The sequence below is a fragment of the Culicoides brevitarsis genome, chromosome 3, assembly GCF_036172545.1.
Source record: "Culicoides brevitarsis isolate CSIRO-B50_1 chromosome 3, AGI_CSIRO_Cbre_v1, whole genome shotgun sequence".
Taxonomy (NCBI): domain Eukaryota; kingdom Metazoa; phylum Arthropoda; class Insecta; order Diptera; family Ceratopogonidae; genus Culicoides; species Culicoides brevitarsis.
Genome location: NC_087087.1, coordinates 7840694 through 7855925, shown reverse-complemented (window position 1 = coordinate 7855925; position 15232 = coordinate 7840694). Strand labels below are relative to the sequence as shown.

Sequence of the window (15232 nt, the reverse complement as noted above, 5' to 3'; positions counted from 1 at the left end):
TCGTCATCAATTGAACACGAAAAATTACGGTTCTCTATTTTAAGCCGGATTTCCATTGAAATACATTGAAATAATACTCAAAAACAGGCCAAAAAAGGAATTTAAGCATTTACGAAGCAAAATTCAATCATGGATTACGATGTAAGTTGTTAATTTTCCTGAAATTTGATGAAAAATTGCTCGTTCCAAGTTGGGCGTAGTAAATTTATTAACTTTCAAGGACGAATTCCTATTAGAATATTCATCAATAATTGATTTTTTATGCTATTTTTCTATCTACGACTGCAGTACGAGCCAACAGTCACCCCCTTTCCGGGTTTCAATGCAAGTGAAGATGCTTCGGTGTTACGTGGCGCCATGAAAGGCTTTGGTACCGACGAACAAACCATTATTGATTTGTTGTGTTCGCGTTCTAATGAGCAGCGGCAAGCCATTAAGGAGGCATTTAAAAATGAATTAGGACGAGATGTTATCGATGACTTGAAAAGTGAGCTCGGAGGAAAGTTCGAGGATGTTATTGTGGCTTTGATGCTCACGCCGGATGAGTATTTGTGCAAGCAGTTGCATAAAGGTAAGATTTTTTCTTTAATTTTTAATTTACTTCAAAAATTTTATCTCTCGTCTTCCGTAAAAACTAAAAATTTAAAATGAGAATTTAAAAAATCAATTTTTTAAAAGAAAAAAAATTATTTAAGAATTTTTTTTATTAAAAAATTAAGAAAAAATATAAAAAAATATTTCAAAGAATTTGAAAAGATTTTATAAAGATATATTCAAAAAATTTTTTAAAAGATTTTTTTTGAATTTTATTAAAATAAGTTTTCAATAAATAATTTTAAAAAAAACTATTTTTTTCAGTTCAAAAATGAAGAAAAAAAATTCCAAAAATATTTTTCAAAAAATTTGAAAAAATCTAATTTAAAAAATAAATAAATTAAAAAAAAATTTTTTTATTTAAATATTTTTTTGAATTAAAAAATAAACATAAAAAATAATTTCCTTTAATTAAAAAAAATTTTTAAAAAAGATTTTTTTTTTTTAAAAAATAAAAAAATTAATTAAAATATTTTCCAATTTAAAAAAAAAAAAAAAATTATTTAATTTTGTATGTTTTTAAGATTTTTTAAAATTTTTTTCTACAATTTTTTTTTAATTGAATAAATATTTATACAAATATTCTTTCTTAATTTCTTTTTTTTTTAATTTTTTGAAAATTATTTTATTTTAATTTTTTGAAAATTTTTTTTCCAATTTTTTTTTTAAATTTTTTCTTTGAAGAAATTTAATTTTTTATTAAATTTCGACATTAAATATTTAATAAGTTGATGTAAAAAATTTTTTACTTAATTTTTATTAACTGAAATTCTCATTAAAATTTTTATTTAATTTCATATTTCAAAAAATAATCGATAAAATATTTAAAAAAATTGTAGCTCAAAAAAATTGAAAAAAATGTACAATTTTTTTTTTAGCAAAATTTTATTAAATTTTTATCAATTTTTCAGCAATGGAAGGCATGGGAACTGACGAATCAACGATCATCGAGATCCTCTGTCCCAAGAGCAACGAAGAAATCCACACTTTGGTCGCAAAATACGAGGAAATGTACGATCGCCCGCTCGCCGAGCACTTGTGCAGCGAAGTCGGTGGCCATTTTCGTCGTTTAATGACCATGATAATCGTGGGAGATCGCGATGCGGCAGGTAGTGTCGATCCGGAGAAAGCTCGCGAACAGGCGGAATCGTTGTACGAAGCCGGTGAGGGAAAACTCGGCACCGACGAGGAAGTCTTTAATCGCGTTTTTGCTCACGCCTCTTTCGCACAACTTCGCTTGGTCTTCGAGGAATACAAAAATATCACGGGTCGCACTATCGAGCAAGCATTAAATGACGAAGTTGGCGGAGATTTGGCGGAAGCATTGAACGCCATTGTCGAGTGCGTACAATCGCCTCCGGCTTTCTTCGCGAATCGCTTGCACAAAGCCATGGCAGGTGCAGGCACGGATGACGTCACATTGATTCGTATCATTGTTGCACGTGCCGAAATTGACTTGGGCACCATTAAGAAGGAATATGAACGCATTTACAACAAGACTCTCTATAGTGCTGTCTGTGTAAGTAGAAATTTTCTCAAATTTTTATCCTTAATTCCCTTTTTTCATCAAAAATTGTTCCAAATCAACACATGTCGTTTGTGAATCGTCCCAAAATCGTTCCAAATGTCAAATGTGTCTTGATTGAAATGCCAATTAACAACCTAAATTACTAATCAGGAGGTGAAAAATCACATTTTTAACACAAAAATTACCTTTTTTCATGAAATTTCTCTTTTTTTCTTCCAGAACGAGACATCCGGTGACTACAAGAAGGCACTTTGCGCTCTTCTCGGCGAATAAATCGACTAAAAAACGATGCTACACTAACCCATCGGTAGTAGAAACAACTGTAGTGACTGCTTACCGCATTTATAATCCACTTTTACTCGAATACACAACCAAATTTGATCGATGTTACTGAATGGATGCCTTGGAACGCCTTAATTTTAAATATATTCGACGTTATTTATGCATTTTTAATCTATTTGAGCACAAAAAGTGTCGTTTTTAACTAATTTAAGGAGATAACTGTTGATATTTAATTCGAATTTCACAATTTTCAGTATTCTAAGTTCTTTTTTTATTGTTAAATTCTATATTTTTACGAGTTTTGCAGCTATGTGCAACGTGTTAATGCAATAAAATTGATATACGAGTGTCTTAAAATGCTATTTTTTGACTTATTTACATCCGAGCCACACTTTGGAGGCTCTTCGGGGGTATGTTCGTTCAGGTCGAACCCATTTATTGTTAAAAAGCCAATATTTGTTCCGCTTAAAGAAGTAAGTTTTGCCATTCTGAAGTGTCAAAGCAGCATCTAAGCCTCCGGGAATGCCATACCATCGACTCATATCCATCGGATAACCTGCATCGAGTCTTTGTAGTTCATCATTATACCGCCAAAAGTGTTCCCCAGAGAATAAATAAGTTTTATTGTTCTTCGCCCATCGCATAACGGCATCAATTTTCTCGAAATTTTCGGAAATTCCGTATTTTCTGATGGATTGCGGGCTGTTTTCAATGAATTTTTCCCCGTCAAAGACCCAAAAAACGTTTCCCGTGAAGAAAATTATCGCACTGTCGGTGTCTCGTTCGTACAATGCGTCGATTTTTCGGATGTGAGAAGGAAATCCGGGAAAAACTTCTTTCCATAAGGTAGGATAGCCGTCGATAAGTTTCAATTTTGGTGTGAGACGCCACACGTAAGCGTCTTTGAAGAAGAAAACTTCGCCACGGAGCACGCCAGCAGCGTCAAAGTTGCCGAGACAGATGTCGGGAAGGGGTTCGAAGGGAGTTTGAACGGTTGTTGGCTCGTCAGTTGTTTGGGTGAAGTCTTGCACGATGGATGGGGTGACAGTAAAACGTTCCTAAAAGAAAGAAAATTGAGGTAAAAAATTAAATTTTAATTTTTAAAATGTCAAAAAATCAAAAAAATTTTTTTTTTGAAAATTTTCACATATTTTTGATTTTTTCGATTTTTCGAAAGTTAATTTGATTAATTAATTTTATTTTAAATTAAATAAAATTTTTAGTTTAATAAATAAATTAAAGAAAAAAGAATTTTAACGAATTAAAAAAAAATTAAAAATTTAACTTAGAAAATGTTTGAATTAGCAAAATTGCAATTTTCAAATTTTACAACTGTCAAATTTGAATTGACATTTAACAATTTTTGTTCTAAATCTTTAAAAAATTTTCAAAATATAAATAAAATTTTAATTTTGAACCAATTTTGATTTAATTTTTCAAAAAAAACTGATAAAATTATCATTTGAAAAATTTTGACACTTGACAGCTGTCATAATTTTTTAATGAAGTCTATTTTTTTTAACAATTTAATTTAAAAATTAATTAATTTGAACGAAAAATTACTTAAAAAAATCTTTGAAATCGATAAAAATTGAGATTTAAACAAAAATTTTGTCAGCTGTCATTTCAAATATTTTTCCGTTTTTTGAAATTGAACTTTTTCTAATTAATTTCTTAAATTTTACTCACTTTATGTTTCTCAATGGTCTCATAATCTCCTTCAAAAGTCGCCATTGGCTTGTCTGTCGTCGTGCGAGACATCAACTTGTCATCATCACTCGTTATGGAGGCGTCTGGCATTTCTGTCGTCGTCGTTCTTGTCGTAGTTGTCTTCATTCTTCTGCGTGAACTTGATCTCATCGTCGTTGTTGTCGTTGTTTTATCAATCTCCGGCGACACATCAAGGTCATTCTCATCTTCCGTCACTGGATGCTTCACTATTTATTGAGATTACGACAATTTTTTATCAATTTTTCTTCAGAATTACATCAGATGCGATTACTTACCGTACAACTCGTACATCCCGAGAATGTCGTCGTATTGCAATGCGTGTCCGGATGTTCCGCCCCGATAATAGGGAAACATCACAGCTGACGGATCGTGCGAGTGTGCCAAGCCAAGGGAGTGTCCGAGCTCGTGAATTGCGACAGAGAGGAAATCGACGCCTTCACGGAGTGTTTGGGCGCCTTCGACCCAATTTTCTTCGTTGTCGAAATGAACGTCGCCGCCATACGAAGGGTCTTCGTACGGATAAAATGCGTGCGCTAAAATGTTTCCGGGACCGTCGAAAGGGTAATTGTCGCCATGATAACGCGTTCCAAAGGAAATTATGATGTCAGCACGTTCATGACGTTTGGCTCGACTGAATTTGATGTTGCTGTAATGAGCCCAAACATCGAAGGCGCGTCGAATGTCGTCAGCGATTTTTTCTTCTGTGCCAATTTTTGGAGACCAATTTGCGATGCTGAAATAATTAGAAATAATCAAAATTTTATTTTTTATTTAAAAAATTTTAAAAAGACATAAAAAAATTAATTTTAATTTTTTTAGTAATTTTTTTTTTAAATTTTGGGTCAAAACTCAAATTTTCATATTAAGCAATTGCACTTTATTTTTTTCAATTTCATAGAAATTTAATCAAAATTAATTTTTATATTTAAAGAATTTATTTATAATTTATTTAATCTAAATTTTTTTTATTAAAAAAAAATTATTAAATGTAAAAAAATATTTTAAAATTTTATTTATTTTAAAAAATATTAAATTTAATTAAATTTTTTTTTTAAAATTTAATTTAATTTTTTTTGTTAAAAATTAATATTTTTTTTTTGTTAAAAATTAATTATTTTTTTTTTGTAAAATGTAAAAAAATAATAAAAATTGTAAAACTTTCTTTAAAATTAAAAAAAAAAAAATTTGACCAATTTCAATTTAATTAAAATTTAATTTAAAATAAATTAAAAAAAAAATTAAAAATTATTTTTTTTTAAATTTAAAAATTATTATTTTTAAATTTAATTTTTTTTTTAAAAATTTAAAAAAATAATAAATAAATAAATTAATAAATTTTAAAAAAATCTTCTTCAAAAATTTTTTTCAAAACTTACTAATACGTCACTCTTCGTTTCCTCCAACCCATCCCGCCAACGACAAATCTCCTGCTTCTTCTCATCGGATTTTCAGTTCTTGGCACAATATCTACTTTCCCGCAACGTGGCGCAATCAACAAATTCAGTGTCTCATTATTCAACTCTCCCGTTGTCTCAAGTCCTCCGAATTTTTGCATATTTTTAATCGCCTCGATCACCGCTTCTTCCGCGTAAAGTGCTTCCGAGTTGCCCGGCGTCGGTTCTAAATATCCATAATGTCGCAAAAAGTTGAAAAGCTCGGCAGGCGGAACAGGAAGAGAATTTTTTTCATTTTTCGCAGGAAACGACGATGCAACGTTCAGAAAAATTGCCAGCAGCAAAAATAGAACCAAGCGTTTAGACATCGCGGAGACGACTAACTGACGAGATCAATGAATGAGTTTTTTTGTGCAGCGAAAAAAAAACATAAGAAATGGAGAACGAGACATGTGTCGCCGTACATTTTGCGCGTTTGGTGTTGATTTATTTATGATTTTTCGCATTTTGTATTGTATTGTGTTTCGCTCTCAGTTCGCAAAAGTAATTAAATTTCAGTACATTTCAAGCATTTGAGTGTCAAAGAACTGTCAGAGGGAATGGAAGCGAAATCCAGATGTTTTGTTTAAAAGGCGTGGAAAGTGAGTGAATTTTTATTGAATTTTAAGAAAAAGAGGGAATTTTTAATTATTTTCCATGGAGAAATTATTTTTTGATCCCTTTTTGCAAATTTCGAAATTTCATTCAGATTTTAAAAATTTTATTTTAAATTTTTTTCTGCTCTTAAGTAAAATTTAACAAGTAATTATTTTTTTAATTAAAAAAAATAAAATAAAATAAATAAATTAATAAAAATTAAAATTCGAAAACTCCCTAAACTATGCAATGAAGCTTAAACATCAAATTTGCAAATTTTAATAGATTTTAAAGGTTATTTTTTAATTTTTTCAGTACAAAAACCTTTTGGGAGCTTTAATTGACAATCTTGAACAAACAACATGATGATTTTTGAAACAGAACTCGAATTATAGCATTTCAAAATTTGTATAGAAATTTCAATTTCAGAAGAAATTTAAAAGTTTGGTAAAAATTAAATAATTTTAATAAAATTATTTTATTAAATAATTTTTTTTAAATAAAATTTAAATAATATAATTTAAGCATTTTGAAAAATTTTATGATTTCGAAAACTTTTGTTTTTAAGATATCATTGATCCTTGAAGTATATTTTTCTATTTCTGCTCTGTATTTACTCTATTTCATCAAGATTTACTCCAATTATTCATCAAAAAAATTTTAAAAAAATACTTAAAGAACAGTTTATGCATAATAAAACTCTTAATGAAATTTTGATTTCTATTTTGACATCAAAAGAGACAAAATGTGATTTTTTGCCCTTTATTTCCTCAATAAAAAAATTTTAACACCGGTTATGGTCCTTCAAATCCTTCAAGGGACCAAATGTGAAGTTTTTTTAAATTTTTATTTTTAGTTTGCTTGAATCGTAAAAATAAAAAAAAATCTTGATGACGTCACAAAAATTTTGCTTATCAAATCCAAAATGGCGCCCATTTTTTAGAATTTCACAATATTGTGTACGGTATTTCCCGTACCTTATAGATGCATGTCGCACAGATGTTCATTTCGTTGTGAACTTTCGAGAAGTCAACATGGAGCGTCTTGAAGAACTTGAGAAGCGTTATACTTACCAATTTAGTCCAATAAATATGGATTTTTTGGGAACATTCAAGAATGGCGAAAGGCATGAGAAAATCGGTGTATTGAGAATGTGGACTCCGGAGCGTTCTGATCGAGAAATAATGGCAGTTGCTCCTGGATGCACGATGGATTTGCTCAAAGAAGCGAGAAAAATCGATGCTGAGATCGAGAAATTGAAAGCAGAAAAAACTAAGAAACAAGTTGACGAACTTTATGAGAATGGGAAGGTATTGTCTTGGTCGACAATCCGTTATATTTTTGATTTGTTCGTCAGAAGTGACATGGAAGGAAAAATCAAAATTATTAGAATGTTCATCAATGACAAACATTCTAATACGAATATAATGGAGCTGATCCCAACATGCACATTGGAGATGATCAAAGAAGCAAGGAAGCAAATTCTGAAGGAAGCCATCATGGAGCAGAAGAAAAAAGAAAAAGAAAGATGAAAAATTGAACTTTGTAACTCTAATTTTTGAAGAAATGTAATAAATTTTGAAAAATATTTTTTTTTTTTAAATATTGAGGTCCGATTTACAAAATTTCTCTATGAATGGTAAGTTAAGAGGCGAAAAATCTTTATTTTTTTTTTCAAAAAAAATTATTTAATTTAAGTAGAATCCTTGAGTTTTCAGCGAAATATTTCTTAAAAATTCTCACAATTTGTTTTAGAATTAATTTCGATGAGATAAATTTTTTTTGAAGGTACAATAAATAATTTTTTGCCCTTTATCTTCCTTTTCAAAAGTAAAAAATTCACATCTGGACTAAAATTTCCCAAAAAAAAATGTAAATTTTTGTATAAATTCAAGTTGTTCCAAAAGATTTTTATCAAATAGTTGTGAACTGTCAAGCTGTTAACATGGAAGAAATCGACAAAGAAACACTTATCGTCAACGGCAGAACATTGAAGAAGCTTCAATTTCCCGATTTATTCGAGATGGCTTCAACAACGGAATTAAAAATTGAAGTCGTTAGAATTATGTTCTATCAAGGTTTTTCTAATACCGAAATATTAGAAATGTTTCCCGGGTGCACTTTCGATATGATACGAGAAGCCAGAGTGAAGCATCTAAATGAAGAAATACGCATAAGGAAGAAGGTAGAAGAGGAAGAAGCTCAAAAAATGAAGGAAAAAAGAATTTGTGGAGATTGTAAGAAAAATCAGAAGACTTGTGGAAAGAAATAAGAAAAGCAGACAGAAAATTAAAAAAATTATAAAATAATTTTTTGGAATAAAGGTTGAAAAAATTAAACAAATTTAATTAAATTTAATAAAAATTAAATAAAATTGAAATTTAATTTAAATTTATTATTAAAATTTAATAAAAATTATTTAATTAAATTTATTTTAATTTCAAATTAATTAATTTTTTTTTAATTTTTATTCAAATCAAGAAAAAAAAACAATTTCTGTTCATATTGGGTCAATTTTTGACGAAACAAAAAAATTCTTCTTGTCTGGTTCAAACAATAATAAGTGACTTTTTGCCCTAAATCTGTCTTCTTCGGATAGAAAAATCAACACTTCGAACGGAAATCCCTAAAAAAAATTATCTTAAGTACTTTTCCATGGTCGGTAAATTTTTTGTATAAATTAAAGTTGTTCCAAAAGGATCTTCATCAAATAGTTTCAAACTTTCAAGCTGTCAACATGGAAAAAAATCAAAAAATCGACGAAGAAACTTTTATCGTAAACGGCAGAACAAAGAAAAAAATTTGTTTTCCTGCTTTATTCAAATCGGTTAAATCCATGGAAGAGAAGTTAAAACTGATTAAATTCTGTTTATATGATAATCTCAATGATCTTGCAATATTAACATTACTTCCTGGATGCACTTTTGATATGTTAAGACAAGCCAAAAAAAGTTATCTGGATGACGCAATTGAGAATTTGAAGAACATCGAAGATGAAGAAGTCAAAAAAAGTCAGAAAAAGAAAATTTGGGCATTGATACGACAACAACGAGGATATTAAAAGTTATTAGATATTCATTGTAAAAGTTGAAAAAAACTTTTTTAATAATTTTAATTTTTGATAAAACAATAAATTAAATTTAAATAAAATTTTTAAATTAATTAAAAAATTAATTCAATTTAAAAATTAAAATTAAAAAAATTAAATACTTTTTAATTTAAATTTAATTAATTTTAATTTTAAATTTAAAAATAAATAAATAAATAAAAAAAAATTAATTAATTTAAAAATTAATTAAAATAAATTAAATAAATTTTAATAAAATTAAAAAAAAAAAATTTTAAAATTGAATTAAATTTTTAAATAAATTAAAAATAATTAAATATTTTTTTAAAATTTGGTTTAAAAATAAAAAAAAATTAATTAAAAATATTAAATTTTAATTAAATTTATAAAATAAATTTATTTTTTTTATGAAATTTCGAATAAATAAAAATTAAAAATAAAAAAAAACACTTTTTTTGTAGTTAATATTTTTTTTTGTTTATTATTCTTTATTTTTTATCATAACTTTTATTACATTATTTATTAATTTTTCATCATTTCCATCGATAATTAAATATTCTGATAATTTCTAACCATACAATACATATTTACACACATAGCTTGAAATATCCTTATTGAATATCGCAAAAAAGAAATCTCTAGAAATTATTTTGAAAAGGGCTCAAACTTCTTGGTTAGATTTTTTTCATTAATTAATTAAACATTAATATTAATTAATTATTATTTATATTAATATAGTACATTTTACTTTTTTTCAATTAAATATTTTTTTTTTACATTAGTAATTCTGCTTAAATATATTTTTAATAATTTTTTATTATTATACATGAAAAATCCTATTGTGGTTTATGGTTGGTAATTATTCGCAAATTTATTAAAACTGTGAATTAATATCTTGAAAATATTAAATATAAATTGTGGACTAGTTTATTTTTTTTTATTTTATTTTTTAATTAATAATCAATTCTATGGAAATTTGTTCATGTTATTTTTTTAATTATTTTTTTTATTTATTCATGATAATAATTAATTAATATAATTATAGGCTTCTGTTGGCTACTTGACATTTTTCCTTACAATGATAAAAAGTTAAGTATGTTGTTGAAATTAAATAAAAAAAAAATGTGTCTGGACTAGAGTTCCTCATTAAATATTATTATTAATTAATATTATTTGGAAAAAAGACGACATTGAACCGGAAGTGTAAGGATTTCTGTGAATTTTTACACTTTTTTTTTCTTGAAACATCAAAACAGGCACATTTGTTAATAATTTTGCTTTTTCAGTTTACTTTTGAGGAAAAATGTTATTTTCGTCATTTTTTGTTATTAATTATTTTTTTTCTCGTTCGACTGCACAATTATATCGTCTTAAAAAAATTTCGTTCGTTTAAAAAAAAAGAAATAAATAAAATATATTATTTATATTTATTATAGAGAAAAATTATATAGGATTGACTACCAAAACCAATAAATTAATAAAAAATATATTTTTTTTAAAGAATAAATTAGGAATTAAATAGAATAGAATTAAAAATAAATTATTTTTCATCCAAAAATTTTACCTTAGAAAAATTAAAGAAGAAGAAAATAAAGAAAGAAACTCCCAAAAGACGAATAATTTTTTAAAATGTTTTTTTTTGCTCGTACAAAATGTAGTTTTAAATACAAAATTACACGTACGAGACTTAAAATTGAAATTTTTGATTTTTTTTTTTGGGTTCCTTCTAAGGCAGACAACATTGAAACATGTTTTTTCTACAAATTTTTGTTTTAGAATTAATTTCGCTTTTTTTATTTTTTTAATTATATTTATAAATATAAGGCATGTTTTTTAATATATATTTTAGGTTTTTTTTTTTCTAAAAGGTTTTGGTAGTGAAATGTTAAAAAAAAATTTTTGTAATTTTCCACGAATTATTTCTTATCATTTTTTATCATCATCATCATCTTTTAATTTTTTTTCAAGGTTAGTACGGTTTTTCTTGTGTTAAATTTCAAACTTTTTTTAGAGACCCAAGGTCTTTTTTCTTAATTAATGCCCATTTTTTAATTGAATTTTTTCTTCCGTTTAGATATTCTTCGGTAATGTATGTTGTTCGCATGTTGCAGTAATGATCTTGTTGGCAAACGAAACAATTGCGGATGCAGGTTGATTGGGCTCCAGTTCGCAGAAAACGTGGCATTGGTTGTCTTGGCTCGTGGATGAGCGTTTTGCGACAAATGCATAAATGCGACTAAAAGTAAAAATTTAAAAAGTTTTTAATTATTTTGGAATTTTTAATTAAGATTATAATTAATTAAATTAATTTTTTAAAATAATTTTTTAATTTTTTTTTAATTTAATTAATTAAAAAAAAAATTTTAAATTATTTTTTAAATTTAATTAATTGATAAATATTTTTTTAAATTATTTTAATTTAATTAATTATTTTTTTTAAATAATTAAAAAAAATTATTTTTAAAAAATTAAATTTCAATTAAAAATAATTTATCTAAAATAAAATTTTTAAATTAAACAAAAAATTGTTTAAAAAAATATTTTTTAAATTTTATTTTTTTTATTTAATGAATTTTAATTATTTTTTTAATAAAATGAATTTAATTTAATTAATTAATTTAATTTTTGATTATTTTAATTTTAAATTTAAAAAATATTTAAATTTTTTTATTAATTAATTTTTTTTTTTAATTTTATTAAAGAACTTACTGATTGGTAACTGGAATATCACTGTGCAAAGCTTGAACACTCCATCTATGCTCGTCAGGATCAAGACCGCAATGAGAAATCGTGTGCGCCGGATAATTTTTCCTAAAATAAAAAATTATTTTTAAATTTTTTTCAAAAAAATCTTCGAAAAATCCTTACCTGAAGAACAATCTACGAGTATTATCGGTAAGAGTGATTCCTTGTTGTGATACTTTGAAGTGCACTTGAGTTGGTGTCGGCAAGGGACGTTGTGCGAACAAAACTGAAACAGCTTTACGAACTGCTTGGGGTCCTAAAATCCAAAAATTTTCATTAAAAATTATTTTTCTTAAAAAAACATTAAAATTTCATACCTGTCAATGATTCCGTGTCAACAGAAATCAAATAAAGAACGTTACAGGCAGCACCTTGGCAGAGCAATTGTTGTTGGGCAGGCGACGTGTAATCAGTTACATTTGAAATATCCTGAAAATAATGAAAATTTATCAAAATTTATAATTTTTAGTCAAAAAAAAAAAAAAATTACCCGATCAGGGATAATAAGTCGACACGGTAACGCCAATGGTGTGATCGAGTGTTGGTAAACAAGAGCAGATAACGAGCTGAAAACGGGCTCATTGGAGCATCCCTTCAATCGAACACCGCGTAATGTTGGTTCAACCAAGAAATGACGAACGAGTTCATCGCCTGGAGGACCTTTTTGTTGGACACCGGGAGGCGGATAAGCAACCTACAATGAAAAATTGCATTAAAAAATATTAAGAAGATTAAAAAATTTCAAATTTGAACTTACCTTTAGCACTAAACCAAAAGCATTGGCAAACGTTGTCGAGTCACGAACGATGAACGTGCCTGGATGGGCATTTCTCAACAAATTTACTGCTTCATCACGGGAGATATTTGGTTTGTACCAATATTTGGAAGAGTCACGAACAAATCTGAAAAGTTTTTTAAAATGAAAATTTAAATTTTTTTTTGATAATTCAATAGTTTGAAATTGAAGTTTATAAAAATTTTCGAAATTTTTTGCTAAATTTTTTTATTTCAAACCAACAAAGTTCTACAATTTTACATTTTTAATTAAAAATATTTTAAAAAATCTTAAATTTGACTAAAAATTTAATTTTTTTTTTCAAAAATTTTGATACAAACAAATTTGACAGATGTCAAAGTTTTTACTAAACTGACAATTTTAAGTCCAAAAAAATTTTTTAAAATGAATTATTTATAAAAATTGCTCAAAAGACCTTAAAGTTGGTTAAAAATTTACAATTTTACGCAAATTTTGACAGTAAAAGTTTTGACAGATGTCAAAATTTTCATTAAAATGTCAAAATTTTTAATTAAAATCTCAATTTTTGAATAAGAAACACTTAAATTTGAAATTTTAATTAAAAAAATATTCAAAAAAATCTTAGATTTTTTTAAAAAATTAATTTATGATTTTTTTAATTTTTTAAAAGATTTTGTAAAATTTTTGACAGATGTCACTTTAAGAAAAATTATTAAAATTTAATTTTTTTATAAAATGTCATTTTGAACATTTTTTTGAGTATTAAACATTAAAAAATTTTTAAAAATAATTTAAAAACTGATCAAAAATTTAAATTTTGGAAAAACAAATTTCACTTGTCAAGTTTTTTCAATTAAAAAATTTAAAAAAGTTAAAAAATTTTTGACAGATAAAAAATTTGACAAGTAATAAAATTTTGATAAAAATTTAAATTTTTATTCAGTTTTTTACAAAATATTTAAAATTTAAAAAAAAATTAAATTTTTAAGAAAAAATTTTATCATTTTGAAGGTGAATTTTCGACTTTTTATGATTAAAATTAGAATTTTGAGAGACATTTTTGATTTTTTTAAATTTTTTTTAAATTTTGACTTACTTGACATGATGAGCTGCAACTTCTTGAGGCTCGCTGTTCGCATTTGAAGTTACCGAATTACGACGCGACGTGTAATTGGATACAATTTCATTGTGACTGTACGATTCAGCAGCTGCATTGCTTCCAACACGACCATATGGGTCCTTGCTGTAAATTTTTATTCGAAAAAAAATTTAAATTAATTTTTTTTTAATTTTTCATAAAAATTAATATTTTTAGTAATGAATGTCATGCGAGGAAAGTTAATTTTTATGGATTTCTACACCGATTGCATGCCATAGGAACATGAAAACGAAAAATCGACTTCAACTCTTTCAAATCACGACACGGGGTCAATTCCATCTCTCTCGCAGGGGGTGTCGCCTACTCACTCAACTTCCTCACAGAGCGTCGAAACACTCTGCAGCTCCTCTTCGTGACCAATTTCCTCGTATTTTGCACTCGAGAGATTGCCGTTACTGATCGTTTTGTACAGCGGTTCGTTACTTTTGTGCAATGGATTGTCGGTGAAAATGGCGGGCGATGATGCCGACGTTAGCAAAGTAGCGGATTGGTGATGACGTGAATCGTGCTCGATGACGGGCGACACGCATTGGAACAGCTTATTTGTCGTTTTCATGAGTTTCGGATGGCATTTGGCGAGATTTTTCGGTCGGAATTTCTTTACGAGCGATAATGAGCGACTACTCGGATGGAAAAAAATTAATTTTTGTCTTAAATGACGCAAGATTTCATAGAAAAGTGCAATGAAACGTGAAACGTGACAAGCAAAAAGGTGCCAAAAGTGCATTTTTACAACATTTAACGACGAAAAATTTAAAATTTAAATAGAAAGCATGCTCTGCTACCATAAAAAGGACAGAAAAAGAGACTAACTATCCCAAGAAATAATAAGAAAGGAACATTTAAAGAGTTTTTGTGGTGTCTAACCTCCAATCTGATGCATTTGATCGCATACTGCGGATAGACCAAGATGAATTGTATCGTCTAAGGTACCAAATTTTTCATAAATTTTCAATATTTTACATAAAAATGGGGATCGCAGCATGAAAAAACAAGAAAAATTGAACGAATTATTTTTTTCAGCTCTAAATTTTTTTTGCCAGCACCAATTTTCAAGCAATTTTTCTACTTTTTGGATGAAAATCACGGAAAAATTAAAAATTTTACTCACCGTTGTGATGTCGGACTCTTGGGAGGAAGTGCTGGGCTGCTTCCAAAGCCATTCGGGGTACGAGGAGTCACAGGAAACGCTGGAGTCTCAGGTCTCGGTGACATTTCGTTGTCGATATCGGATCGGTAAGACGAAGAAAATGATTCTTCTCGAGCCTAAAATTCAAAATTAAAACAAAAAAATTAATTTTTTAATCAAATTTTAGGAAATTTCACACCATGCCAAGGA

The 15232-nt window shown here is 27.2% G+C and overlaps 3 protein-coding genes across 9 annotated transcripts in view; 1 reads left to right on the top strand and 2 right to left on the bottom strand.

Annotated features, from left to right (window-relative positions):
* The first annotated feature begins 3 nt into the window (after positions 1-3).
* On the top strand, positions 4-2755 carry LOC134834314 (annexin B10). The gene is made up of 4 exons (XM_063848933.1): positions 4-141; positions 289-571; positions 1506-2113; positions 2342-2755. Exons 1-4 carry the CDS (start codon positions 130-132, stop codon positions 2393-2395), a joined length of 957 nt encoding a protein of 318 aa, XP_063705003.1. The 5' UTR covers positions 4-129; the 3' UTR covers positions 2396-2755.
* LOC134835151 (matrix metalloproteinase-14-like) lies at positions 2676-5897 on the bottom strand. The gene is made up of 4 exons (XM_063850021.1): positions 5512-5897; positions 4411-4868; positions 4094-4341; positions 2676-3462 (listed from the first exon to the last, which is right to left on the bottom strand). The coding sequence occupies exons 1-4, from the start codon at positions 5895-5897 to the stop codon at positions 2776-2778; spliced, it is 1779 nt and encodes a 592-aa protein (XP_063706091.1). The 3' UTR covers positions 2676-2775.
* Positions 5898-11067: 5170 nt separating this feature from the next.
* LOC134836083 (tensin-1) overlaps positions 11068-15232 on the bottom strand; it is a 129095-nt gene continuing 124930 nt past the window's right edge. For 3 of the 7 annotated variants that reach the window (XM_063851268.1, XM_063851267.1, XM_063851270.1), the window contains 8 exons: positions 15005-15159; positions 13831-13977; positions 12735-12879; positions 12468-12671; positions 12295-12406; positions 12101-12233; positions 11942-12043; positions 11068-11468 (listed from right to left, as the gene is read on the bottom strand). In XM_063851268.1, coding sequence (XP_063707338.1) covers positions 11303-11468; positions 11942-12043; positions 12101-12233; positions 12295-12406; positions 12468-12671; positions 12735-12879; positions 13831-13977; positions 15005-15159 — 1164 coding nt within the window. In that variant the 3' untranslated portion in view covers positions 11068-11302. Of the gene's footprint in view, positions 11469-11941; positions 12044-12100; positions 12234-12294; positions 12407-12467; positions 12672-12734; positions 12880-13830; positions 13978-14063; positions 14818-15004; positions 15160-15232 lie in introns of those variants that run through there. The other 4 variants (XM_063851271.1, XM_063851269.1, XM_063851272.1 and 1 more) reach the window with 3 other exon arrangements.